This window comes from Rhodamnia argentea, chromosome 6 (assembly GCF_020921035.1).
Source record: "Rhodamnia argentea isolate NSW1041297 chromosome 6, ASM2092103v1, whole genome shotgun sequence".
Taxonomy (NCBI): domain Eukaryota; kingdom Viridiplantae; phylum Streptophyta; class Magnoliopsida; order Myrtales; family Myrtaceae; genus Rhodamnia; species Rhodamnia argentea.
The window spans coordinates 31,506,117-31,533,865 of NC_063155.1; the positions used below are offsets into that span (position 1 = coordinate 31,506,117).

The following is a 27,749-nucleotide window of genomic DNA, read 5'->3' on the forward strand; positions in this document are numbered from 1 at the left end:
AGAGAGAGAGAGAGAGAGAGAGAGAGAGAGAGAGAGAGAGGGTTGAGTTGTAGTTATTGCAATTCTGCTTTGGACCTGAAAAAGGAATAGTGAACCGAGGGAAAAAGGAGAGGTTTTGAATGTTGTGACGATCTAAAGTGAGAAAAAGTTGGTGAGAGAGAGAGAGGGGTGGCGGGATTCGTATTCAAAATGTGGTCAAGCTGATGGAACTGGCAAGAGTTGTTGCAGAGAATATGTCTCCATGCGCTTGTGTGAAGTCAATTTTGAGCAGAGATTGTCTTGTGGGTGTGTAGTGCGGTCATGGTCCAAAGTCCAACAAACAAAGAAGCTGCTGGTTTCTCTTCTGAGATTTGAGGACGCACCGGGGAAGGAAAGAGGGCTAAAGTGTCTGAGGTTGATTGGACATGGTGGGAAGGGGACATTGAAGAGGATGTGTGACTGCGAGTTCAAGTGTGTCAGAGACCTTGTCCTAAAATGTGGAGGGGCGTGTGACATTCTTGCGGGTTCGATCTGCACCATTTGCAGCCGAAAACAGACTCTGTTTCTGTTCATTCGTGGCTGAGACACCATAAGATAGAAGAGAGAGAAGAACGAAGATGAAATTAAACAAAAAACCAACAGAAGAAATTGGAACGAAAAAGAAAAGAAGTAGAGAGAGAGAGAGAGAGAGAGAGAGAGAGAGAGGGCCAAGATATGAACGCAATGCTCCCTACCGACCAGACTGCCATTTGCAGATTCCATCTGCTATCCTGTTGGGCATTGAAAATCCAACTTGCTGCAAGTATATGCTTTGGTAATTTTGTACATTTAAAGAAGAAACCTCCTGGACTTTATTTAATTTGTCAGTGGGAATTTCTGCTTTTCCAGTAGTGCAAGGATGATGAGTTATTGAATTGAGGAGTCCCTGTTTGCCTGTTGATGGCAGGGCAGGGCTACCTGGGGCTTCATCGCATTGAATAAACTGGGGGTTGTTGTTACTGGTTACTCCATCCTATCTCCTGCATAGCTTCAACTGAACCTTCCATGGGACAATCCCATGCGAAATTGGTGCATCAAATGACGTGACGCACTTTTGTAAGATTAGGTCCCTTATGGAGTTAGATCATATCGAAAACGAACTTTGCAAATTAGCTTCAATACACTTTGTATTACTTTACAAACAAAAATGACTACCGCCTCAACCAAATGGCAATTCGGTACTTCCCGATGAGACATCCAAGTTAACTTATATTTGCTGATCAGCTCAAAATTTTTCTTGATGTTCTGCAGATACTTGTAGATTCTTTCTATGGTCTCTACTTGCCTTCCACGTGAACCTTCCACTTCAAAAAATAAGGTATCTGAAAGTGCACTATCAAGTGCGCTCAGTGAAATAACTTAAAAAAAAAAAAAATGGAAACTCTAATGCGTATCCTCCTTGTGAAAAAACTTATTCTGATCTCTTAAAAAAAAACACACACACACACACACACCAAAAAAAATAAAAAAAATGCAAACTGAAGACTTTATGATGGGGTATGACGGGTTAAATGGCATTGGATCGTCCCTCTGGATTCTGTGATTGGTGCAGGAGTACTTGTCAAGTATAATGCGCATGACGAACTTGTAGGAGAACTTATCAGAATAACCATCCTTACCTCTTTCGAAGTCTCATATATTCCACCGTCATTTCATTACGACTGCATTGAACTTGGATGGACTAGCTTGTTTCGATTCTCCGATTGTTCTGGTCATGGAATTAAATTCAGAAAACTTCTCTCAAAATCAACTAAACCCGGTGAGGTAAGAAGTAAGTACCGATGTGAAACCTCAGTCCTTGTTCTGACTGGAGTAAATGTAGCTCCTGGAGATTTACTGGTGCATAACTTACACCTACCGCTTGTATTAGAACATCTTGCTGTTGGTACAATTGTATTGCCTTCACCATTGCAGCGTTTATTGATTAAGTACAGCATCGAATGCCAAATTTGGCAATACCTACTGTACAACAAGAACCTATTTCTAGATCTACAGACAGAATGCATTGCATCCAAATACAAGCTCCGTCACTAAATAACTACCTTCTTAACTGAATCTGACTCGAGGAACTTCCACTAACTCCTGATATCTGTTTTAGATTGGTAAGAGCATCTTGAGCATGCCTCTTTGTGTTAGCATTCCCATGCCTCAAGGCTTCTATCAAGGCCCTAACCAGGTTCTGATTGAGCGAGTGGCGAGAGGATTGGCTTTCCACTCTAATTATCCTTTCTATCATCCAAGCCGTCCTCTCCTGAAGTTCACCAGCTCGAACTTCCGAGAAAAGGTTAATTAAAGCATCAACGGCATCTTGCCTCTCAAACTCCTCGACAGCACACTTCAAACTCCTGGAACTTTCTAAAATGAGAGTGGAAAGCGCCTCCACTGCAGCGACTTGGACATCAGTGTCCTCGTCATCAAGGAGATCAACTAGAGGCTTGATACAGTTGCACTGTAGCAAACACAAATGAGCGTGCTCTTCGCACAGAGAGTTGTGTATGGGGCATCGAGAAGGTTCGGGAGGGACACAGCCACACATGAATACCAAGGAAGAGCACAACCGCTGAGGTGGCGGTGGTTCTAAGTGTCCAGCAGCAACCACCCTTCCAGTTTCCGACAGATTCTTCAATCCAAGGGCAGCGAGTTGCTTCATTCTGGGTTTTGAAGGAAAGTTAAGCTGCTCACAGAACACGCTCATCAGGCTCAACTCTCTAATCACAGATAGAATCTCCGGGTCAGTGGATCTGGTAAATTGAAGTAAGAGGCCAAGAAGTCCTTCGACCATGCTTGGCTGAGATTTGAAAGTTCTCCCCTTAGACTTTTGCTGATGATTTTTTATCGTATCGACTGACCATCTCAAGAAACTAGCTCCGAGGAGAGTTGTCACATCCTCTTCGGCTAGAGGAAGATTAGCAAGTATGCATGCTGTATCAGACCTTTCACTCTCAATTGTTTTTCTATCTAAAATCTTCTCTTTAAGCAGAGGAATCTTGTCGGAAGATCTCAGTCGACTTGCTAAATCTTGATGAAATCGTTCAGAGAGCAGTCTAGTAAGTTTGCAAGCATGAAGTCTCTGTTCGTCTTCTGCATGATCGAGAAACAATATGATCTTTTCGAGTCCCTGGCCGTCCATTATGTAAGAAGCTACAGACTCTGCAAAAAGGAGAGGAATAAGCTGGCATAATTAACTAGAAGATTGAGAACCCATTTACAGTCATACTTGGTTGACACAGATATTGTGGTGATAACATTAAGATGGCTTAAAACCTTTACGGATAAACATTTACTGGTTTCAAAGTTGCCTCTTCATGGAAATACAAATGTGCAGATGACTTTATGCCCAGTTAATGAAAAGCAGCAAATTTGGTAGCAATCTTCTGGACCAAAGTTAGCTAAGCAGTAATTACAGGAAGGTAGTTCATTCTAAATAAAAAAACTTGAAAGCCTCATGAAATTCATTTCCCTTATAATATACAAAGTACTCTTAGTATAGGCAGTGTTACCAGCAGCACATCCTAAAATTCTACACTTCTTTCGGTGAGTAACTATAATATATCTGACTATGAACACAGCACGAGGCATGTTCGGATATGTGTTAGTATGCCGGGGATCATCCAGAAGATAAAATCATATGGGGGCACGAGCCAAAAAGAAAAACAGCATACAAGTCACTGAATCAGAGTATGCAAAAGCAAAATCACCTGATGCCTGTGGAGACAATGACATGCCATATAAAATGCGAAGTGCGGAAGCTTGGCATTTAGAAGAGGCAGAAGATAAGAGCCCCAAAAGTTTCGTGATAATTGGTTTAGACTGCAGTAAATGGCCTTTCTTGTCAGTACATGCTAATTCCCAGTGCCCAGGATTCGAGACTACATTAGCCATTGTTGAGGCTGCTAATTCCTTCAGTTCCAGTGAAGCATCCTGGTCCTCGAAGAGGATGTATATAAGAGATGGAAGCATGGAAGAATTAACGAGTATGCTAGCATTATCATCAACGCTTGATAGGTTATGCAATGCCCGCAAGCTAGGTGCCTTTCCTTCTTCCTTCGCCAACATTGGAACAAGTATTTTAGCGCTTTGTCTGGCAACAAGCAATTTGCTGTTACTTGTCATGGTCATGCTTCCCAACATGGTTGCCATCGTTATTCTGACCTCATCACTCCCTGTTCCCAGAAATCCAGAGAGTACAACTCAGGTCTCACAATAGGAAAAATTGTCACCAGATGGACAAGAGGAAGCTTAAATGTTAGAAGTCTATTATTGCTAAAAGGTAAGCAATTTCCATAGTTCATTTTTCTTCTTTCGCATGTACTCTTCGTGAGTGATGAGAAAGGAGACATGCTTCATACAAAGATGTACCTTCACAGAGCCGGCTCAGTAGCGGTTCAAATCTTCCAGCTGCTGCTAAATATTGGATGTTCTCCTCAATGGTCTCAATTCGTGCTAAGACCTCCACTGCTAGATTGGATAAAGTGGGATGCTCAAGATTTCCTGCCAAGCTGGTGAGGAGAACTAGTGCCCCTTTCTCCAACGCGATCTTTTTGCAATAAGCTTCATCATTTGAGAACTCGCGCAACAGTTTAATAGCATGCTCTCTTTCCTTTTCAGAGCTCCCAGTAAGACTGTGTATTGCCAATCTAGTCATCCCCTCCTCAAGCATTATTTTCTGGAATAGTCGACATAATCTATCAGAAATTACAGCAGTGTCAATGTTCAACAGTGTCTGGCATTCTGAGTGATGTCGCAGAAGCAAACGAGTTCATGGAGATATCAGTTTCCAATTGAAGGAAAAAAGGCTTGCAAAAATTTGTGCATGATATAATCTAACCATGTCATGAAACCACAATTATGGAACTTCCAAGGAGCCTTAATCTCTTCCTAAGGATACATGCATAATACAAGATTGAGTTGCCCACAACTAGAAGTCTGTAATAAATCCATCCACTGAACAACATGTCTTGCTTAATCGCTTGAAACAGTTAGTTGCATATCATGCCCTCTGCCTCCATTTCCTCAGTTAGATAAACATTGATAGTTTGAGGTGACAACCATCCTCTAATTTTGGACATGTTTGAGACACCTTAGACCAAGCAAATACCAGAATAATTTCCACTGGGTTATTCGCACTTATTTTTCCAGAACTCAATCATCACAATGAAATATGAATACAGTCACTCTCAAGATTTGGTATAAAATACATCCTTACTCTACCTATAATTCTTTGCAAAAAAATCAAGCTCGAATCAAGTGAAACGACACAATCAAACTAGAGTTATACAGTGAGAGGAAAGAATGTAACCTTGCTTTCTTCATCCTTTGCCATGCCGAGCAAGGCAAGAAGAGTTTTGCTTCTCAAGTGTGTTCCGATGCTCTTTGAAGAGTTCCTAAGCAACTTTATGATGATAAGAACGAGACCAGCATTCCTCACTCTGTATCTGCTAGAGGGATAATCTTCTGCTATCCTATATATACTGTCCAGTACTCTCTCAACCTCGTCTAACTTAAGAGGTTCCTCGCTAAGACACTGCACTGCTGATTTGACCTGGATTTCTATGTTCCTATTAACCCATTCCTCAATTGCCCCAGCCAGTCCGATGTTTGGTTTAAGCTCTAAAGACTTGAGCACTTGACCTGTGACAGGGCAAGTCACGTCTCGGGCATCGTCTATACACCGCTCGAACCAATACTTGATTGCCTCCCGCTCATACGTCTGAGATGACTCCAGCACCACGGGATCCTTCATGACTTCCTTAGTCAAGGGACAGAGGAAGTTCTTGAAAGGCGAGATTTGTGCGCCTTCTTCAAAATCGAGATCCATACCGCCGGTCTGAATGTTGGGTTCCATGGACCAGTTAGTCAGAATCTTCTCCAGAGAGATCAGAATCCGCCTCTCTGTTATTGAGTTTGAGCGAACTAAGTCGTTCTTCAGGAGCTTAACTTGAGCAGATAATTCTGTGTACTTATGTGCTTCCATCCCTAATGCTCTAGCTAGCTCCATCACTATAGCACTTTGCACTGCTTTACTTGCTCTTCTCCCTTCTCCTTCCTTCTGCAGACTAAGATGCACTCTCTCCTCATCCTCAGTCACCTACCATGGAGTTTTGATATTTTAATTATTTTTACATCGGCAAAACATGATATTCATCAGTCAGAATTTGAAGAATCTTGATTTTGCTACGCTACTTATGTAGGAGAGGGTGAAGCAGAAATTGGGGTCGTACTATGAATTCAGCCTGCTTCATGTCTCTGGAGAGATCGGCAATTTTTTTCTTGAGATCAGGATTTTCGTGAATAGCCGACTCCAGCAACGCGAGCCATCCTCCAATCGCCGCCGTCCGTTGCTGAATTGACGCTAAAAGCGACTTGCAATTGATGAGCACGAAGACCTTGCTCTTGCTCACGTACGCCAACACCGTCTCGGCCGCGCTCTCCAGATCGACGGCGATCCCCCGGAGGGAGGTCTGCACGGACGCGGGGAGGTTCTCCGGTGACGGCGAAGGGAGGAGGAGCTGATCGATGAGGAGCTGGAGCCGCGGGACGAAGGCGCAGAACCGCTTCGAGTTCTCGAACTGGTGGTTGTGGTCGGAGGAGGAGAGGCGGGCGAGCGATCGGCGGACGGACTCCACGGCGGCGGCGGCGGATAGCGTCATCTGGAGGCGGGGATGGCTGACAGCGGAGGAAGTGAGCGGTGATGGTCAACGGTCGACATTGCCGGGAATCTCATTCGCCTTTTAGAGGAGGCCTCACTCAGTCTTGTGCTGAGAATGGGTCATGAGGAGGACCGCGTTGCCGTGGCCATGGAAGAAGGAGTCCAAAGCTTGACTTGGCGCAGACTTGCCATCTCAACCATTGCGGCAGAGAAGCTTTAACAGTTAATTAACGGATTCCATTTCCACTTTTCACGGAAAAATTTTCAAAAAGGGTTCTGAAGTCCGAACGAGGTCTTGAAATAAATTTTATTTTAAATAAAGATCTGAAATGTTTTTTTTTTTATTTTAATTTTAAAAAGTCTGATCAGGATATTTTCGTCTTTTTACATTTCTGATTTTTTTTCTTTTTATCTTTTTTTCTCTTGCCCCCCGCCGGTGGCGATCGAAGCTCTCTGATCCTTCTTCTGCGCATCGAAGCTCCTCTTATCCCATCCCAGCCTTGTTTTTTTTGGGCCTTTTTGTCTTTCTTCTTTCCTTTTTTAACCGGTATGTACTAAGAAGAACATCAAGACTCCCAGCCTTCTTATCCATCCTCCTTCTGCGCATTGAAGCTCCTTTCATCCCCGTACCAGGTTTTCCAGTTATTCAGGATCCAGAGCAAGCTCACCAAAATCCGTCTCCTCATGATCACAACCAAGACACCCAACCCAAGCCCACTTGGGTATCGAATCCTCCACATCCTCCATTGAATAGTACATCACCAGGTCGCACGCGTAGGCTGGTGCGACCACACCCCGCACCACCGTGTCGAAGGCGAAGAAGATCGGGGATATGAAGCGGAAGAGCCGCTCGGCGAAGGGTGCCTCGGCTTTCCGGGCCTTGGCGAAGCTCCATGTGTTCTGCCAGGGGCTGGTGACCTCGGCGAGGAGAGGAGAAGGAGGATCGCGTGGGCACCGTGGGCGACCACGTAGCGGCAGATGAGGAGGACGAAGAGGGTGACGAGATGGTGGACAACGAAGAGGACATCGCTGGGAAGAAGACGAGGTAAGAGAAAAAAGAAAAGGAAAATGGAAACAAAAAAAAAACCAGAAATGTGAAAAGACGAAAATATCTCTAATCAGGTCTTTCTTTGAAAAAAAAAATGACATTTCAGACTCTTATTTAAAGTAAGGATCACTTTAGACACTTAATTGAAAAAATAAAAGCATTTTTTGAATTTTTTTTTCACTTTTCACCGTTGTAGTGTCATTTTTTACTCTTTTTCCTTTCTTACCTACAATTGTCTCGCGAAAAATAATCTTAACTAATCCAATTTGTGTTTTTTGGACAAAGAAAACATTATCCATGACCAAATCCTAAAATTTTGTGATAGCAAGAAAGTTATTAATTGGTATATTTTTCCCATGTTATATAACCAGATATATTAACAATTATTAATATGTCCAAACTCGCTATTACCATTTATCGGAAGTTCTTAATCTAAGATAATTTCTCAGGTCAAATTTACTGAGCAAATAGTAAAATTATGCTCTTGTAAGTCTTGTGACTAGTCCGCAAGTCTCGATCCTAGAGAAGGGTTCTCAAAATAAAACAAAATAGACAACTACTTGTCCATGGACCAAATTCATCTCTATCGTTAATCGGAATATGATTAGCCGTGAGGCCTCTACACGACAACTTGTCCTAGGGTCAAGGGTTGAGGAAGGCAACCTTGTCAATGTAACCCTATTATTCGGATCAAGATTCCCTAACATTGCTTGTTAGGAGTGACATGATCGATCTGGGCCATCCAAATAAAAAATGAATGGCCCGGATTGATCCGCATCACTTTTTTTAAAATTTTAAAATTTTTCGTCAAAAAATTCCCCCCTTTTAAAAGATGATGTGGATGAATCTGGGCCGTCTATTTTGAAATGGACGGCCCGGATCCATCAATGTGTTATTCCCGGCTTGAAAAGTGATGTTTCACGTGAGGATTGGATCTGGGGCTTTCAAAGAAGGCACTAGTCTTCTCCCCCGTTGACCTACTACATTCGATGATGTAAAATCGCTATCTATTTTTCGAGCGTGTACTTCTTTAATTGTAAAAGGGCAACACATATAAGTTAATCTTTTTGATATTTTTTTGACTTTGGATACTCTTTATCGGAGAAAACAAGAGCCTCAACTTATTCCACATACGTATGATCGAATTTTATGCATATTGTTAAGAATTCTTCAAATGCAACTATAGAAAGTAATTCAAAAAAATAACTATCTGAATATATGATTATCTCCATGTACCAACGTGCTCTTGAAATTTTAATGAAGTCAAGTAATTATTCAAATATCACTAAACTAGTAGTGTATATTGAAACAAACTTTAGTCATTTTTGTAAGATTGTTGATGGGATAAAATGACGATTTAAATATAAAGTTGAATTCAAATAGGAAAGAAAGCTAATGAGCGAGGTCAACATCAAGGTAAAATATTTTTATCACTCATGAAGCACATATTTTTTTGATTTTTTTTTTTTGCGAAATAAACGGAGCCTCTATAACTTATACAGCAAGGACGACTAGTTGATCTAATTCCGGTTCAGGATTATTCGATCTGCGACCCGAGCGAGTAGATCCAAGCAGCCAAACGGGTCGAGCCTTAGCTCCTGAGATTATTCGATCGTCGTAACTTTCTGTCGCTCCTCCATCGTCGGTCCTCAGAACTCCTGCAAGAACCAGGAAATGGATCGAGGGCAGATTCTGCTGCTAGGGCTCCCACTCTTCCTGCTATGCTCCGACCTCGTCAACCTATTCACGCCTCCACCTCCTAAGCCTCCTCTCGCTCACCGCCACCGCCAGCCGCACCATCACAATCCCCCCGAAGCCCTAGAGTTCCCTGCTCAGGTGATTGAGCTCATCGCGCGATTGCTTCGAAAGAGGGGTTTGTTTAGTTTTTCTAATCGTTTGTCCATCCGGATTTTCAGTTGCAGAAGCCGAGCACTATTGGGGGCATTGGTCTGGGGAGCACAGTCGTCATCAATTTTTGTTCTTCTTGCTCATATAGGTACTTTCACTGTATTCTGTTCAGATATGGATTTATCGTCTGTAGTGATGGGTTGCTCCTGCTCACGATTACCTGCATTGCCTGGATTTGATCGCATGCACGTCTCCATTTAGTGCTAGAATGCTGCTGTACAGTGCATGTGTTAGTCGCGATATGATCGTCCGTGCGGGTAACAAGTTTGGTAACAGGCGATCTTGCTTATTGCTCCCTTTAGTGGGATATGTTTTGTTTATGCTTGGAAGGAACAAGCTTGGGATGATGCCAATTGATAACCTATTGAAAATTATGACTCGCCATAGTTGTTGATCTATGGGAACGTGGAGGGTTTGCTGTCTCCTTTAAAGTCTATGAAGTGATTGCCAAGATTCTGTAAAGTATGATGAAATTGGTGGAGTAACTTCTGTGATATGATTTACGGCGGTAATAGTCACATTAAACTTTGGATCCTTAGGTCTCAGATCTTCTATTGTTGATTGGATCAATTCCTGGTTTTGTTGTCTGTATTAGGTTTTCATTCCACTCTTATGAATTGTTTTTGTCAGGGGTACTGCAGTGACAATGAAGAAGATGCTGGAGACGCAGTTTCCTGGTATTGATGTTGTTCTTGCAAATTACCCTCCACCACTGCCAAAGCGCATTCTGGCTAAATTGGTGCCAGTCGCTCAGATTGGAGTATTTGCTATCATCATGGCCGGAGAGCATATATTTCCGATGGTTGGGATTGCAGTGCCTCCACCTTGGTATTATTCTCTTCGTGCAAACAGGTTTGGGACTATTGCTTCAACTTGGCTTCTCGGCAATGTGTTCCAGTCCTTCCTTCAAAGCTCTGGTGCTTTTGAAGTTCACTGCAATGATGAGCTGGTTTGTTTTTCCTATCTGTAAATGCTTTATCTATTTTGAAATATATTGTTGCAGGACATAGATGTCATGATACTTTTGAGTTCTGATATACGAGCTATCTACAACAACGGTGTCTTTTTGTCTTATAGCTCTTGAGGTTCTGTTGCCTTGCTAATTCTATGGCTTCTTCTTGGAGATTGCTAATTCTACAGTCACGAGAAATGCCCTCATTTTGACTGGCGTTTGTTGTCTACTTTGATATCTTATTGTATGTTTCAATCTACCAAAGAATTATTTTGACCTTGACTCCTTTTCTCTCTTGCATTTCCCAGGTCTTCTCAAAATTGAAGGAGGGAAGGTTTCCTGGTGAGATCGAATTGAAAGATTTGGTTGGCAGAAGATTGGCAAATTCTAGAGTTACAGATGGCCTTGGGGGTATGTGGTCCTAGTTCTTTAAGCTGATTTGCTGTTCCAGTGAAATCTTAAAGAACCAGTTGTTACCCCTGTTTATCAGCAGGTTTCATTCTGTGTACACCAATACGCATGTTTGGCCACTGAATCTATCTTCATCTGAAAGTTACTTGTAATTTCGATGTTTCTAATCTTAGAACCCTTCACTTAGTGTTATATATATCACAGTCCGACTTCCTTTTTTCTGGACTAGCTCCAGTTGTTTAATTTTTCTTCTAAAACAACAAATGAAACGAAAATAAACAAACAGCACTCTGCGGGGATCCTCTGCCCACAATAAGAGGAATTTGAATTATGGTTGAGTCTTCATGTGCTCTGTTGTGAGCCAATTTTGCAGTTGAATATGCATTTGCCTCGAGGAAAATGATGAAGCATATAAGAGAGCTAGAGTCATTACAGTAAGGGTGGCATGATATGAATTCAGAGTTGTAGATCGTATGAATTTAAATCAGGAGTTTCTTTGCACTGGAAATGCATTTGGGATTGGAAGTATAGAGGATGGCGATCTGTTATTTGAAGCTTGCTTCAAGTAGGGCCAATTTCCCTATGGCCAATTTCATCTGTGACATTCACCCTTATAGAGAGGATGGTAGCGATGAAAAGGCAAACATGATATGGCCAGATTCATAGAGCATATGTCGGGCACTCATTGCGATATCAGCAAAACTACATTCAGGATTACCTCTTGGGGCCAGTAATTGCTCGCTGTCCTGTTCCCACTCAAATTAATGAACACCGATGCTTCTTTGCAAGTTCTGTTTGACGCTCAGTGCGATTTGTAGGCGATAGGAGAAGTTCGGGTTAGAGTTTTGAGATGACTTGTAGGATCTCTTTCAATGGGGACTGCTACTGCTACTAGAAAACCTCGAGCTTCTGATTCAGAATTTTTTGGTTTACTTGTTCCATAAATTTATAAGCTATGAACAGTTCATGCTGCCTCTGTCTTTTTTGCCTTTTCCGCATGAATGCTTAAATTTTTTTTTCCATGCGTGATTAGCTGAAAACACCAGCCAATCAACTTAACTCGCAAAATTGAATGTGTCGGGCGTGGTGTGGGATGAGTGATGTTAAGCACTTGCAGAGCATACTGTTGCAACAATGCAATCATAAAGACAACATTTCAAACAAGTCACTGCATCAACTTTTTCACCCCCCAGGAGAAGGAAGATTCAAGTATGTGCGGTAACCGATGGGTAAGGTTATACAAGTTCCACCAGTCAATAAGAAAGAAAGAGTTCGGCCATTATCAGCCTCTCCTGCCGCCACCACGATTGCCGTTGTTGCCGACCTTCTTAGGTGGAGTCGGAGGGTCATGGCCACGGTTTGCTGATGGACCACCATAGTCGTTCACTGTCACTTTCAAAGATCTTCCTTCCACCACCCATTCATCTTCATACTCTGCAATCGTTAAGATATTTGAGTCCTTTTGGCCAACCATTGCCCTTTTTTGAAGTTATGGCTATTGGTGACGAAAACCATGAATCTCATTGGAGTGAAAAGGAAGAACCCAAGAAAGGATTGATGATGATGTTAGCAGAATTCTGTCCTATCCAATGCTATAAACGCCGCAACTTGCTCCTCGTGAAACTTCTGACTCGCATCAATTCAGATTAATTTCGTCTGTGGTGATTTTGGGCGGTTGATATCTTCCGCTCCGGTGTTGGTTTTAATTGAATGAGCTCTGTGCAAGTGATCTTTTTCTGTCCTTTTTAAGCTAGATTCTACCAGAACCGTTTCATGTGCCCATTCATTTTCATTTGTTTCAAAATCTTTATGAGACAAATTGGTCAACGGAGTGGTCGAAAAGAAGACTGAGAAAGACATTTTAGGCCTGTAACGCCCCCATAAATAAAAGAAGAAACGAAATCATCATGCGCGAGATACAAGACAAGACAGGCATCGATACCCTCGTGGACCCGTATAATTTAAGCCTCCTTCCAGGTTACACCTAGCTGTAATGCACGCAGTACGTGCCATGCAATCTCAACAAGTAACGCCGAGAGAGAGAGAGAGAGAGAGAGAGAGAGAATGTGTAGTTTTATACGACGGAAATTTGCAGAAAGCGTCCAAGTCCAACCATGTATAAAGAAGTGATTAATACCAAGAGGCTCCGCTCGAGGAAGTGACTATCGATCCAATCGCAACAAAGAACGCGTAAAAAAACTCAAATGACCCTGTGTCACGTACGTACCGATCGAACCTGTCGATCTTAATATATTTACTGCCTTTTTTTTTTAAATTCTCAAGACGAACATGCCCACATGTCATGTACATCATTCAAGACGCAATCTCGCTCTCGCGCAAGATCTTCCTGCAGTCGACAGCTTCATCCCATCATCCTCAGAAACGTTTTTATAATTCAAACTGAAAAGCTCTTCTTCACAAGATTATGGCTGCATTTGGCCACTGGCCAGTTTATTTTCAGATCAGTCTGCTGAAGAAAAAACAAAGCTGTTTTTCTTTTTACGGAGAGGGAGGGAGAGAGACAGACGAAACGTCGGAAGGGAAGAAAAAGAAACGAATCCCCGACAAAAGATTGTTCATTTAACCGGCAAAATAATCACCTTTTCGAACCAAAAAAAAAGGAGGGAGCAAATCAAATCATGCTCGTTCAATGCATACTGGCTTACCTGATGCAATGTCAAGCGAAACGGTGCGCCGTCCCCAACAAAGCGTCGGAGAATCTTGCAGCAGCAGCAGCAGCAGCAACCAGAAGCACAAGCTCCCTCTAAAGGACATCTTCTCTCTCTCTCTCTCTCTCTCTCTCTCTCTCTCTCTCTCAGATCGCCTGACGAGGACAAGATTGAGCAAGTTGGTCACGAGAGACCAGACCAGGCTACTAATTTATAGGCTAAGTTGTAGCTGACAAGGCACGTGGGGATATGAGCAGTTGACGTTTGCCAATTTCGGGGTGGCTGCCACGTTTTGGGGATCAATGAACACAAAACCCCTTTCCTTCCTCCCGAATCATCCTGGCCGCCCATTTCCATTGAGTCAACGGCGTTGCTGTCAACGGAAAAAGGCTGCTCTTGGTACGCGATCTCCTTTGTGGGGCTGCCGCTTTGCAATTTGACACGCCGCATCTCCACTTCAATTGATGTATGGACCAACCTATGCTAACATTGTCTAGGGCTTTTCCTCTCAAGACATATCAATCACACTCCATTGACGTAGTTACATTTGCTCCTGCGGCTAATCCTACGTGAAGGGGTCCTGTGCAGACGCCCGAGGCACTATTCTTGAATTATCTGCCGTAATCAAGTGCAAAATTGTTGGAACAAGTCAAAAATTTTGAAAAGGAACTGCCTGATTTAATTTGTTACCCATATACATGAAATGGTCCTCTTAGGACGATCCTTTTGTCAAGGTTACACTCATAACTTCTGAAGGATGGGAAATCGTTACGTAGCATATGCATCGAGAATGGAAGTATTGCATGCGACATTAGCCCCATAATTCGTTTATCCTAAATTGTTTCGGTGTTTCCAACTCTCTCCACGGACAGACCAATAACACCAATCGCAAAGCAAACCCCCACAATTCATGCATCCTTCTCCTTTTAGGCTTTGGTAAAGATCCAAACCCTATCTCACAGCCTACGATTTGTTAGACCAGAAAATACCAACTTTTGCATCGGAAAACTCACGTATGAAACCATCCTACTTTAGGATTCGTGCCCTACAAATATATAATTCACTTCAATCTGGGGGAACTTTATTTTAAGTACTACCGACGCCGTTGACTCGCTGAAGCAGGAGTTTTGGGCCACAATGCTATCTTCCCAACCTACGCAGCCGTAGATTTTTTTAAAAAAAAAGCTATCTGGGTCGCGGCTAAATCGGCTGGTGCCATAGTCAAAGCACCAAAAGCTTTCGGCATCAACTCCACCATGGTGTAGAACTAGAAGTGCCTCATCATGCCGACCCTAACTATGTCGGGTAATTTCACACCACCGAGACTCTAAAATGGACACACGCTACTCGTTTTCTGATGGTCGAAACATGGGCAGCTAACAAAGAACCCAATAGAAAGCAATGTAGATATGCTGAAGAAGCCGTATCGATTCATTGATATCCAAATAAAAACTCGGGCCACATTAGCGCACAGATACTCCATCCATGTAATTAGGCGCCTTGACTCTTACTCATCTTTGCAAGGAAACTAGCTATGCCTTAGCACAACTCACGGTGAAACTTAATAACTTAGGTTGCATTCGGAGGGCCGGATAAAATTTCGAGGATAATTTTTATACTTTCCGATGTTTGGAGGGATGCGAAATCCAAATATTACCGGATATAGTCCGGATAAAAAAGAATCCAGACTAGATGGTGGGATAGACCTAGATAGGATATGTGAAATATAAAAAATTAACACAAAGAAAAAATCCCGTTTATTTTCTCACACCGCTCTTTCTCTCTTTTCCCAGCACCACTGTGGCCAACTCCAATGGCCACGACTCCTCCCATCGGCAGCGAGCTGCTTCCTGAATTCGGCCTCCGGGAAAAGCGACTCCGGAGCTCACCAGCCCTACCTCTTTCTTATGTCGCTCAACTCCGTGAACAATCTACGAAAATGAACTAAATTTGAGTGGTGAGGCCTATAAATTGCTCATGAGTTTGCTGGAAATCGAAGAACGCCTGAAGTTTGTCTATGAAGCTTCAGGCGCGACGACATTGGTTGCTATTGGCGATTGTGGGAATTGCTTGTTGTGATTGCAGGAAGGTCGGTAGTGCTGAGCATCGGGTGGGGGGCGAGGCGCGTAAGATCACTAACGGGCTGTCGAATTGCGATTGAGCAGGGCTGGAGATGCTCTCACCCATGATGGACTGCTTCACCGGGAATTTGTGACTTCGTTGCAGTTCGCTTGCTGGTGACTATTGTAATGGCAAGATGGCTCTGGACACTACTTAGCGTCAATAGGTGCCGGAGAAGATCACCATCATCTATTTCAAGGTGTTGACCCGCCTGGGAATTCGCTGAGTGACTGGCTTAATCCAATCTGCGTGTCCTCTCGGCGGAAGCTGTTGAGGCAGCTGTCAAAGCGATATTCGCACTCCTCAATGGGGATGGATTCGCTGTAGAAGAGGAAGGTGTAGAAGGAAGGACTGATAGAAACCTCGAACTCGGGAGTGTCTTGAAGTGGTGAAGTCAGAGGTATTGAGTTGGTCGAGGACTAATATTTATTTGAATCCATGTTATATCCGGACGCCAACAAACATTGGATGCGATTTTTAAAATCTGATCCTATCCTTATCTTATCCGACATTATCCTATCCAACAAAAAAGTCCGAATGACCAAATACAGCCTTAGTGCACTAATTGCTTCACAAAGCATCATGCAAAAAAACAAGGAACGCGTTGGAAACACATGGCTCTGAAAATAGACCTATTGTAACCTCAATCATGCTGTTCACTTCGGCTACAATGAAAGGTATGAAAGAATGATTAACTATATTGATCGTATCCCTTATCCTATTGGAAAATATAGATCAGAGTAGGATGAAATGGAATTAGACTTTGAGGCGTGATAACACTTCCTTTAAGGATTGATTTGCCCTCAATATTGCTAATGGTTTCTTGTAAATATCCTCCAGGATACAACAAAATCTCGATGACAGTAACAAATAGCAATTCTAATAATTCTTCAGAATTTCTCAAGGGAAACAATTGGAAATAATGATTGTGCATCTTTTGAGAAAAGGAAAATATCAGTTAAATTTGAAAATGAACAAAATCACTCAATATATAATAATTGAAAAAAGATAATTTTTCATGTCTCAAAAACTGTCACTCGGACCCAACTCTTCGTGTTCAAAGAATAGTTAATTTTAGACACATCTCTTCATGTTTGAAGAATAGTTAATTTCGGACACAACTCTTTGTTGTTCGAAAAATTGGACAAGACTCTTCATTGTTCGAAAACTGTCTTGTCTGAAAATCCGTAACTCTTCATTGTCCGAAATTAATAGTAAATTTGAAATAGAAAAATAAGAACATATATGGATAGAACTTCTAGTGGGGTCTCGAAAAATAAGCAACATCTTTCGGGAGGGAAAATTGTCAAAAAAGTCCCAAACCTTTTAAGTATGCCGATTTAATCCTAAATCTTTTCACTTTGTGCCAATTCAGTCATATTTGCTGGAAATCGCTAATGTGGATGCTGATCGTCCTTCATAAAGCTGCCAACTATCCAGGAAGGATTGTTGTCCTTAAAGCCAACAAACCAAAAAAATTAAAAATAATCAAAATTTTCAAATAAAAATTTTAAAAAATTATTAAAAATTATCTATGGCGTTGTCACGTAGGATTGGGCGGGGATAGCCGGCCCCTGGACAAGAATTGGCAGGGGTCGATGACCCTCGCGAGTCCCTAGCCGAGGGCCGCGAATCCCTTGCTGCCGATGGCTAGGGGTCGTGGCCCTCGCTCGCCTTCACCGTGGCTAAATCCGGTCACACGGGGGTCATCGTCGCCATATCCGGCCATGGCGAGGGTGAAGGTCACAACCCCTCACCTTCGACCTCGAGGGATTCGCGGCCCTTGCCTAAGGACCCGCTGGGGTCGTCGGGCCCCACCGGGTCTAGTCCAGGGCCGGCAACCCCCGCCGGCCCTAATCTGGGCCGGGGTCGCCGGCTTTGAAGCCAACAAAAGAAAAAAAAAGATTTTTAAAAATAAAAATATTAAAAATTATTAAAAAAATTATCCACGTCAACATTAGTGGTGCCACGTAGAACGACCAACGTCCACATGAGTGACTTCCGGTGAATATGACTGAATTGGCATAAAGTGAAATAATTTAGGACTAAATCTACAAACTTAAAATATTTGGGACTGAATTGATAAAAATATGAAAGGTTTAGGACTTTTTTTTGATAATTTTCCCTCATTCGAGCCTTTATCCTTTGTCAAGTTCACTAGGATTCGTATTAGTTGGATCTTCCATTTATTTTGGTAATAATTTGATATCTTTAAGTATATTTAAAAAAAAAAAAAAAGTTCCACAAGGGATCGTGATGTCTTTCTATGGTACCATGGATCTCTTTATTTGTTCCTATTTGTGGTGCACAATTTCACGGAATGTGGGTGGTGGCCATCATTGGTTCAATAGAAAAAAAAAAGGAATAGTGTGTATTTTTCATTGGGGTACCTAGAAAAAATCGTCACATCTTCCTATGATTTCGTATGAATACTATTTATTTACATCAAATAAGAAAACATTTAGGCTTGTTATCCAGGAACTTGATCAAAAATACTATAACGAAAGGAACATAAGAGTTTGTTGCTAGGTATTTGATCAAATATGATTATCCAGTTCCACCGAATGTATCACTAAAACAACCCTACAAAGGGATAGGGCTAAGCGGAGAGAGCCAAACCAGTTCATCCAATGCAGCCCTTCTCTTCTATACAATAGCACCAAAGTTCGACTCTGCGCTTAAAGTTGCTCGTCCACATGAAGTAGGAGTACCTATGTCAAAAGTCAAAGGAGAGGCAAAGACTAAATTAATAAGCAAAGATAAAGAGTCATCAATTTATTGATTTATTTGTACTACCCTTGTTTTTGAATTAGAAAGTGTTCCTTTCATTCTTAGATAGCTTCTTTTCAATGGGGTTTCTTCTTTATCAGTGAATATTTTAGTAAAAGATATAACTTTTTGGAATTAAAATTTATTCGTTTTAAAGTAAGTGCATAAGTCAACGAGAAAATTCATTACATGTCTAAATTCTAATAAATCAAGATAACCATTCGTTCCCATATAACTAACTATTATATGTTCTTCCACCATGAGAGTGGTTGATTGGGATTGTTTAAACTATTCACGTAATTATTGATCTCTTGCCAATCGATTCCAGCTACTGTTTCATGGCCGTATTTTGAGCTGCAAATCCTACTCTAGAAACAGAAATACCCACATTAATAGTAGGCCTGATTCCAACGTTGAATAGATCGGCTAATAAGAATATTTGTTCATTTGTAATGGAAACTGCATTAATATAAATGAAAGCCGAAACATCTTCCAAATGGATCTCCACTATTGGTAATAAACTGAATTGTAGGAGAAAGGTGAGATTTTTAGCGAAGCAGAACAATCCAGAGATAAACGGGCGCTTTAAGCCCTCAAGTTGAAGGGCAGGCCTACATATGACGGGGCCCGGCAGCGGCGATGGGCTTTGAGCCTCCTTGCGGAGCAGCTTGAGAGTCAGACAAGTTCTTTGTGGCAGACGTGTGGAGAACATGAAATGTCAAATGCCAAAGGAAGATGTCCATGCATACCACACTTGTGAACACGTGTTGGATCTAGACCTGCTAAACAGGTAGGTTGGATTGGATATGGGTCGGATCATAATTGATTTGACTCAAATTGACCAATTAACCCGTTTATGATCCATTTATTTCAATGCAATTTGTTTGACCCATACCTGACTCGATTCATACCTAATCCGGCTCATATTGTTAAAACGTTTCATATTTAATTCAATTTAAAAAAATTTATCTCTTGTAAATTTTTTTAAAAATTATATTATATTTTTTAAAAATAACATAAAAGAATCTGAATTTTTTATTTTTTCTTTATCTTTTACCTTTTGTTTTCCTTCGGAGTCCAGCGAGGGTCGCCGGTCATAGGCTAGCCGCTCGTCCAGCAGCGCCGCGGCTCAACAGCGCCACTGCGACAACTAACACACCACAGACACTCTGGACTGGTACTTGTACAAATTTCCCTCCGCCCCTTCCTCCGCGCCGGCACCACCCTGAACCACCGCGGCTCAACAGCTCCACGACTAGCATCACTCCGGCAACCAGCAAGCCAGAGACACTCTCGACTGGTACTTTTACAAATTTCCCTCTGCTACTTTCTCCCGCCGGCACCACCCTGAACCGCTGCAGCCCCGACCAACAATGTTGACTCTGAAATAGCAAATCGCTGCCGCTTGAGACAGAATCCACAAATTATCAAAAGGAAAGCTGCAGTAATCAACCCTTGGAAATCCAAAAGAAGATGCTTAATGTATATTGCAAAAGCATTGCGCTCAAATCCAGGTTGTGGACCGAAGTACACCCATTAGTCGTCCTCCTCCTCCTCCTCCTCCCCTCTTCTATCGAGTGGCTCTTCGGATCATCAATGTAGAATTGAAAATATATTGCTTCGACAACACATTGATCGAATCTGAAAGGTTAAGGCTCGGTTATAGGCGAAGAGCGAGCCCTCGATTACCTAGGGTCTGATTCGCTTTTGGGTTTCCACCAGATCTTATTGATGCTTCGTGAAGGACCTCCGCTCGCCGGAAATCTCCAAGCTCCTCCGCTCATCCTCTCGCACAAGTTTGTGCGAGAGACGGCGAGGCTGAGGCGCGAGCTAGAAGCGACTGGAGCTAGGTTAGAGGAAGAGAAGAGGACGACCAGCGAGAAGGAGAGAGCGCAGAGGGAGAGAGAAGAGAGTCAGGCCTAGTGGGTTGCAAATGGGTTCTAAACAGAACCCATTTGGACTCATTTATTTTAAGCTTTAAATTTTAAAATCCATTAAAAATGGGCTCATTGAATTTGAAGTGACCCATATACGATCCATTTAGCAAATATATGGGTCATACGTGGATTTAAGACCCATTTTGACAAGTCTAGTCGGATCGTGGGGATCAGACAGCCCGTCCCCAGAAGTTAACTGGACCAGCTCTCTGTCCCTCTCTTGTCTCTCAGGCCTTATCTATTACAGTGTTTGAATTGGCATAATCCATGAGTTGACCCAGATTTCTTTAAGCAGCCGCTGCCGAACGATACCATGGAGCTGGAGTCGTCATATCCTCCCCTGTTTCGCCGGCTGAGAGACTCGGCCCCAGCCATCGACCCGGACAACGGCTCCCCGACGGCGAACCCGATCCCTGAGCCGCACCCGATCCCGCTCATAGATCTCCAGCGCTTGGACGTCGAACCTGAGCGACTCGGGGAGGCCTGTCGAGAGTTGGGGATATTTCGGGTGGTCAACCACGGGGTCCCTCTCGACCTGTTGACCCGACTCAGGAGCCATGCGAGGAGGCTCTTCTCGCTCCCCTTCGAGTCCAAGCAGGCCTCCTTCACGACCCCGCTGTCCTATTTTTGGGCCACTCCGGTCCTCACGCCGTCCGGGTCGGCCGTCTCGCGAGGCTCTCAGAGCGTGAACTGGGTGGAGGGTTTGCAGGTGCCGGTCGGTCAACTCTCGCTGTTGGGAGACGGTGACGGCGACGATGACGATGGTGATGACGATGTAGTGACTGTGCTTGCTGGTTTGAGGTACGCTAACGCCCGTCTCTTTGATCTCGCTGTCCGATTGCATTTTTGGTATTATTGTTGTGGTTTGGTCGGGTTTGGTGGGGCCTTTAGGATTTGGGCCCTTCTTTTTTTTTACCTTGGGATTAGACGGTCGCATTACTCATTGGATGGTCCCCCGCCAGGAAAGGCAATTGAAAGAGACCACCAGTTTATGCTCGACCCATGGAATGATTGTCTATATAAATTAAATAGGTCCCGTGATCGATCAATTGTGATAGAATGGGTAAATAATTATTGATTAGTGTAATAGGTAAAGTATTCTTGTGGATATATTTTCACCATGAGAAGTTAGCGGCTGAGGCGCATTCGCCGCATTGCTCGAATGGATCACCATGTCGCTGGACAATTCAAACCGAATCACCATAAATTGTCTTGCGATTTTTCGTCATTTGTGAACGAGAAAGTTAAGTGACTAGAAATCGAGAAGTAAACCACTTTTGTTTGTCTCTCTCTGTAATCTGTATGACTAGGAGTCTGCTCCAAGAGTATGGAGTTCACTTAGCAAGAATCGCTAAGCTCTTATTTCAAGCAATGGCCGACGACTTGAGACTTGATCCGACACACTCGAAGAGTTACCTATCTGAGTCAACGGGATTTATACGCTTGTATCGTTACCTGCATTGCTCAAAAGCCGATGGCGACATGTCCGGTATGGAAGCTCACAGCGATAGTTCGGTGCTCACCATCTTGTGTGAGGATGATGTGGGCGGGCTCGAGTTCTACAAGGATGAGCAATGGATACGAGTACAATCTGCCCCGGACACTCTGATCGTGAACGTAGGGGATATGTTGCAGGTTTGCCATAACCTCTCCCCAGCGCTGCTCTTTTGCGCAATAAGCTTAATACCAGTCAGACACGATCTCCTTTACTTTCTTTTCGGAATTGGCAGGTTATGAGCGACGACAAGTACATAAGTGTGAAGCACAGAGTGAAGGTAAAGAAACCAGAGGATCGAATCTCGCTTTGCTACTTTGTGTTCCCAGGCCAGGACAGCGTGATCCGAAGCGTAAAGTACAGGCCGTTCACGTACGCCGACTTCCAGGCCCAAGTGCAGCGAGATGTCAAGACCCTCGGGTTCAAAGTCGGGCTCCCTCGATTCAAGCTTGATTAAAGCCCGGCAGTACTAATGAATTGTTCATGTCTTCCCCTTGCTTGTGTAACGAACAGTTTTCAAAACTCGATCCAAGTAGAAATTCAATGTCCAAGTGGAACTCGTGGTTTGACGTCTAAACACGTCATTGAGTCGGCAAATCACATAAGAACACTTGAAAGCGGAATTCTTACTGGGTCATTGCACGCTGAAGCGAACACGATGAGTGCTGGGTTCTCGTCGTATGAGTTTTCTAAGTGAATTTTCTATGAGACGATTGAGCTTTGGTAAATATCTGAGTAAGGTCTATACCATCATTCCTCGTTGATTTCTTTGATAACTTCTTCTTGTAACGTCAGATTTGAATTGCAAGAAGATTAATTAGTTTTTGCGTTGTCAGACGACATGTATTTTGAGTTCATGGAGTGAATGACAATCTGACTCTATTTCATGGCTAGAAATAGATTTTTTGAGCAGAGATATACGTATGATAACATTTAGAAATTTATTTGATAATAACATAAAATTTTTACTTTCCGACCGGTGGGCCTTGACTAGCAGAGGGCAGTCGGAGATTAGCGGCTGATGAATGATGAAGGGCAAATGGGAGCTAGGGACCGAAGATAGGAGACGGGTGAATGCCGAATGGCGAACGTCGGACAGTGATTGACGGATGGTGAACAACAGGCTACAACAGGGCACACAAGAGAGGTGACTAGTGATGGGCGACCGACAAGCTGTAGGGACACGAGAGAAGGAGACCACACGTGAAAGAGAGGAAATAAGCAATAAAAAGATTTCTTATTTCTATTTCTATTTCTATTTTTGAAATAGAAATGCACAAAACTTTAATTTCTTATTTTTGGGGAAAAAATTTAACAGGAAAATAGAAAAATGAAATTGTGTTACTAAACAGATTTCTGTTCCAAATTTATTCTTGAAAATAGAAAAATAAAAAAAAAATAGAACTGTTGTCATTGTTTGTCTTTCCACCGTGAAAGGGGTTGATTGGGATTTTCCAAGTAATTCACGTAATTGTGGACCTATTGCCAATTGATTCTAGGTAGCTTTATCGAGATCAGAAGCAAATTTTGCAAAAGCTTCTGCTTTTGCGAATTGCACTAATTTTTATTTTAATATTTTTGCTACTTGTCTCAAAGGCTTTAATATGAGTTGCAAATCTTACTCTAGAAACAAAAATACCCATATTAATAGCAGATTTGATTCCAACATGAAATATAGCGATTGATAAGAACATTTGTTCATATGTAATGAAAAATACTGGGAATATAAGCTGAAAGGATCTTCCAACTGGATCTCCACTATTGGTAATCCACTGAACTGAACTGAACTGTAGGAGAAAGGTGGGATTTTTGCAGGAGGGAGCAGAACAATCTAGAGATAAACGGGCGCTTTAAAGTTGAAGGGCAGGCCTCTATATGACCTGGCCCGATGGCGGCGACGGGCTTTGAGCCTGATTGCGAAGCAGCTTGAGGGCCAGACGTTCTCACGTGACGAGAATATGAAATGTCAAATGGCAAAGACCTGTAAGCACGTGTCGGATCATGGACATCAGTCGGCGTCAAATGGCGAAGAAAGATGTCAATGCGTACGACACTTGTGCGCACGTGTCGGATCATGGAGATCAGTGGTCCCGACCCCCCAGAAGTTAACTCGACCATCTCTCTCTCTCTCATGTCTCGCGTATAAAAGTGTACGAATTCGCATGATCCCATGAGTCGGCCCAGATTCTTCAGCCGCCCCTGCCGAACAATAACATGGAGGAGCTGGAGGAGTCATAGCCTCCCCTGTTTCGCGAGCTGAGAAACTCGGCCCCTGCCGTCGACCTCGACCGGGACAACGGCTCCCGGACGATGAACCCGATCCCCGAGCCGGACCCGATCCCGCTCCTCGATCTCCAGCGCTTGGACGTCGAAACCCGAGCGACTTGGAGAGGCCTCGGGTGGTCAGCCACGGGGTCCCTCTCGATCTGTTTGACCCGACTCAGGAGCCATGCAAGGAGGCTCTTCTCGCTCCCCTTCGAGTCCAAGCAGGCCTCCTTCACGACCCCGCTGTCCTATTTTTGGGGCACTCCGGTCCAGACGCCGTCCCTGTCGACCCTCTCGCGAGGCTCTTGGGCCGTGAACTGGGTGGAGGTTTTGCACGTGGCGGTCGGTCAACTCTCGCTGTAGGGAGACGGTGATGATGGCGACGATGATGTAGTGACTGCGCTGGCTTGTTTGAGGTTTGGTGGGGCCTTTTGGATGTGGGCCCTTCTTCTTTCCTTGGGATTAGACTGTCATATTACTCATTATGGCAGTTTTGGATGTGGGCCCTCGGTCTTTCCTTGGGATTAGACCGTTGTATTGCTCGTTGCATGAGTCCCCGCCAGGAAAGGCAATTGAAAGAGACCGGTTTAGGTTCAGCCCAACGTATGCATAATTAGGTCCCGCGATCCATCCATTGTGATTGAATTGGTTATCCGATAGTACTAGTCTGATTTTCCAAAATGAAAGACATGATGTCGGCAAACGAAATTGGAATTAGCTTAAAAGTTCAGGAAAAATATTCCGGTGGGTGTAATTTCACCGAGAGAAGTTAAGTGGTTGAGGCGAATGCGCCTCGTCCCCGACTGACTTTATATTAAGTCTTTCGATAGATCACCATTTTCCTGAACAATTCATATTAAATCGCCATAAATTGTCTTGCAACTTTCCATTTATGAAGAAGAAAGTTATGAAACCAGAAATCGAAAAAGTAAAACTACTTTTGTTTGTCGTTATCTGTTTGACTAGGAGTCTCCTACAGGAGTATGCAGTTCACTTAGCAAGAATCGCCAAGCTCTTGTTTCAAGCCATGGCTGAAGACCTTAGGCTTGATCGGATACACTCAAAGAGTTATATCTTGGAGTTGATGGGGTTTATACGCTTGCATCGCTACCCGCATTGCTCGAAAGCCGATGGCGACGTGCCCGGTATGGTAGCCCACAGTGATGGCTCGGTGTGTGAGGGTGAGGTGGGGGGTTGAGCTCTACTAGAACGAGCGATGGATTCGAGTACAACCTGCCCCCGACTCTCTAATCGGGAACATAGGCGACATGTTGCAGGTTCGACATAACCCCTCCCCCCGGAGCTCTTCTTCGCACTACAAGCTCAATACTGGTTAGGCATGATTTGCTCTGCTTTCTTTTCGGAATTGGCAGGTTGTGAGCGACGACGAGTACATAAGTGTGAAGCATAGAGCGAAGGCAAAGAAACAAGAGGATCGTATCTCGGTATGTTACTTTGTGTTCCTAGACCAGGATAGCGTTTACGTACTAATGAATTGTTCATGTCTTCGCCTTGTGTAACGAACAGTTTTCAAAACTCGATCCAAGTAGAAACTCAATGTCCAAATAGAACTCGTTGTTTGACATCTAAACATGCAGTTGAGTCAGGCAAGTCGCATTGAACTTGAAAGCGCAATTCCTACTCGGTCATTGGTCATTGGTCATTGCGCACTAAAGCAAACTAGATGAGTGTTGGTGTTCTTTCTCTGTAAGTTCTTTATAAGTGAAATATCTATGAGAGGATTGAGCTATGGTAAGAGCGTGAACGATAATTATTCTGTTTTTGAGAATTATTTTTGGTTAGAGAATTCGTTCTGTGTTTTAGAATTATTTTTGGTTAGAGAAACGCATCCGATAAAAACGCAAAATTTCTGTTTTCAAAATAGCAATTTGTTTGATAATAGCATAAAATTTTTACGGTTTCAATTATAGGCGGCCAAAAATAGAAATTCATTTGATAACAGCATAAAATTTTTACAGTTTCAATTATAGGCGGCCGGTGTGAGATATCACATTGTTCGAGGAACCCTAGATGCTATTGGAGTAAAGGATCGTCAACAAGGGCGTTCTATTGCGTTGTAGATTCTTATCCAAGACTTGTATCATTTGATGATACCATGTTCCACTGATCTAATTGTTGAATCGGTTGAGCCCCGTAATAATTTCGAGAAAAAAAAAAAGCCGCTCCACGGTGGTAAAGTCTCATCTTGTGTGTTGGCTGAAGTTACAATAATCACATTGAACCTTCTAATATGTTCGAAGATCTCGAAATGATCTTCCGGTTCTGACGGACGATAAAGGTAAGGTAAGGGACGGAACCAATGCTGTGTGGATCAATTGCAACAAGTCACACACTCATATTTCAGAAATACAAAAAGAAAGAAATTCCACATGATGTAACCCTTTAGGAGTAATCCATTTAATTGGTTAGATCAAATTGGTTATGTCTAACATAAGAATATCCTTTTTATATGATCTCCTATAGATATCCAGTAAAAGCCGTAAAGGAGTCAACCACTTAGCGGATTTACGAAAACTCTTCTTTAGGCTCTTCCTTTTACAATCATGCAAAAACTTCGGAAGGACCCTCCCGCCGATGCCTATTACGGATACGAAAATAATGGAAAAAATTGGCGCTACGTTTAAACTTCAAACGATTTAGCTTTAACCATATTAATGGTCCCACATTATTGGTTAATCGAGAATCAAAGTGGATTTACCAATGAGCTTTCGAAAGTTAGTCTCGATGATCTTGCTCGATCCGGGCTTTATTCCCAACTAGAAAAGATTATGAAAATAGATTGTGGAGACCCAACCTTACTTTCTGGTATACGGACCCTCTACGTGCATAATGAAAAAAGAAAGTCACTAACCGAACCTTCAAGTTCGGATAGTGAGAAAGTGAACAAGAAGGCACAATTAGATTCTGCTATCAAGAGAAGGCTTTTGCACCTCAACATCTAGTTTCCTCTGCTCGCTTGGAGTTTAGGTCAATAGACAGAGGATCACCCTCGAAAAAAATGATGATACTGAACACTAAGCCAATCATCGCGTGGGTGGGGAGCACACTACAAATTTCCATCGATCGGACTTTGCCGGGTGTAAAGGAATACGCTGATTAGGCTATGTTGGAACATAAGAGAGTAGAATTTCGTGTGTAGGGGTGAAATCCGGAGATCTACGGAGGAAGGCCAAAAGCAAAGGCAGCTCTTTGGGTCCCTACCGACGCTGGTGTGTGAAAGCATGGGGAGCGAACATGTCCCAAAGTTCGCGATCAAAGTCAAGAGGAGTCACAGCATAGAAAGGCGGGCATCTTACTTAGTTGCTCGACCACATTGGACTCAATCTTATTGATAATAATCCCTGGCTCTTCTCTTGTTCTAGTTCTTCCTTCATCATCCGAGGGAACAAGAAGAAGATGCCCAATCCCCTAATGGACTCTTGGCATTCATCTTCCGTGTGAATACGAATCTATCTTTCTTTTTCTCCGTAATCAATCTTCTCATTT

At 43.0% G+C, this 27,749-nt stretch overlaps 4 protein-coding genes and 1 long non-coding RNA gene across 7 annotated transcripts; 3 read left to right on the plus strand and 2 right to left on the minus strand.

Annotated features, from left to right (window-relative positions):
* The first annotated feature begins 1 nt into the window (after position 1).
* On the plus strand, positions 2-27,498 carry LOC125315423. Its single transcript, XR_007198675.1, has 2 exons — positions 2-41; positions 27,382-27,498. It is a non-coding gene; the product is annotated as an uncharacterized LOC125315423 (long non-coding RNA).
* On the minus strand, positions 1,851-6,874 carry LOC115745908 (U-box domain-containing protein 43-like). 2 transcript variants are annotated; one of them, XM_048280269.1, is made up of 5 exons: positions 6,405-6,874; positions 5,318-6,106; positions 4,378-4,684; positions 3,717-4,181; positions 1,851-3,168 (listed from the first exon to the last, which is right to left on the minus strand). In XM_048280269.1, the coding sequence occupies exons 1-5, from the start codon at positions 6,666-6,668 to the stop codon at positions 2,057-2,059; spliced, it is 2,937 nt and encodes a 978-aa protein (XP_048136226.1). In that variant the 5' UTR covers positions 6,669-6,874; the 3' UTR covers positions 1,851-2,056. The 2 variants fall into 2 exon arrangements, with proteins under 2 accessions (XP_048136226.1, XP_030537394.2); XM_030681534.2 differs by having other exon boundaries at positions 6,240-6,874.
* On the plus strand, positions 9,300-11,214 carry LOC115745919 (selT-like protein). The gene is made up of 4 exons (XM_030681544.2): positions 9,300-9,551; positions 9,632-9,711; positions 10,254-10,572; positions 10,884-11,214. Exons 1-4 carry the CDS (start codon positions 9,390-9,392, stop codon positions 10,998-11,000), a joined length of 678 nt encoding a protein of 225 aa, XP_030537404.1. The 5' UTR covers positions 9,300-9,389; the 3' UTR covers positions 11,001-11,214.
* LOC125315422 lies at positions 12,045-13,936 on the minus strand. 2 transcript variants are annotated; one of them, XM_048280275.1, is made up of 3 exons: positions 13,804-13,932; positions 13,653-13,773; positions 12,045-12,420 (listed from the first exon to the last, which is right to left on the minus strand). In XM_048280275.1, exons 2-3 carry the CDS (start codon positions 13,759-13,761, stop codon positions 12,269-12,271), a joined length of 261 nt encoding a protein of 86 aa, XP_048136232.1. In that variant the 5' UTR covers positions 13,762-13,773; positions 13,804-13,932; the 3' UTR covers positions 12,045-12,268. The 2 variants fall into 2 exon arrangements, with proteins under 2 accessions (XP_048136232.1, XP_048136233.1); XM_048280276.1 differs by having other exon boundaries at positions 13,653-13,936.
* On the plus strand, positions 20,721-22,614 carry LOC115745918 (gibberellin 2-beta-dioxygenase 6). Its single transcript, XM_030681543.2, has 3 exons — positions 20,721-21,283; positions 21,793-22,117; positions 22,213-22,614. Exons 1-3 carry the CDS (start codon positions 20,796-20,798, stop codon positions 22,432-22,434), a joined length of 1,035 nt encoding a protein of 344 aa, XP_030537403.1. The 5' UTR covers positions 20,721-20,795; the 3' UTR covers positions 22,435-22,614.
* Positions 27,499-27,749: the final 251 nt, after the last annotated feature.

Coding starts and splice junctions, on each gene's coding strand:
- LOC115745918 (XM_030681543.2), top strand. CDS start 20,796: ATGGAGCTGGAGTCGTCATATCCTCCCCTGTTTCGCCGGCTGAGAGAC. Junction 21,284..21,792: donor ACTGTGCTTGCTGGTTTGAG/GTACGCTAACGC, acceptor CTGTATGACTAG/GAGTCTGCTCCAAGAGTATG. Junction 22,118..22,212: donor ACGTAGGGGATATGTTGCAG/GTTTGCCATAAC, acceptor CGGAATTGGCAG/GTTATGAGCGACGACAAGTA.
- LOC115745919 (XM_030681544.2), top strand. CDS start 9,390: ATGGATCGAGGGCAGATTCTGCTGCTAGGGCTCCCACTCTTCCTGCTA. Junction 9,552..9,631: donor CCCTAGAGTTCCCTGCTCAG/GTGATTGAGCTC, acceptor CCGGATTTTCAG/TTGCAGAAGCCGAGCACTAT. Junction 9,712..10,253: donor TGTTCTTCTTGCTCATATAG/GTACTTTCACTG, acceptor TGTTTTTGTCAG/GGGTACTGCAGTGACAATGA.
- LOC115745908 (XM_030681534.2), bottom strand. CDS start 6,668: ATGACGCTATCCGCCGCCGCCGCCGTGGAGTCCGTCCGCCGATCGCTC. Junction 4,182..4,377: donor ACTGAGCCGGCTCTGTGAAG/GTACATCTTTGT, acceptor TTCTGGGAACAG/GGAGTGATGAGGTCAGAATA. Junction 3,169..3,716: donor ATTGTCTCCACAGGCATCAG/GTGATTTTGCTT, acceptor TCCTTTTTGCAG/AGTCTGTAGCTTCTTACATA.
- LOC125315422 (XM_048280276.1), bottom strand. CDS start 13,761: ATGTCCTTTAGAGGGAGCTTGTGCTTCTGGTTGCTGCTGCTGCTGCTG. Junction 12,421..13,652: donor TTCGCTTGACATTGCATCAG/GTAAGCCAGTAT, acceptor TAACGATTGCAG/AGTATGAAGATGAATGGGTG.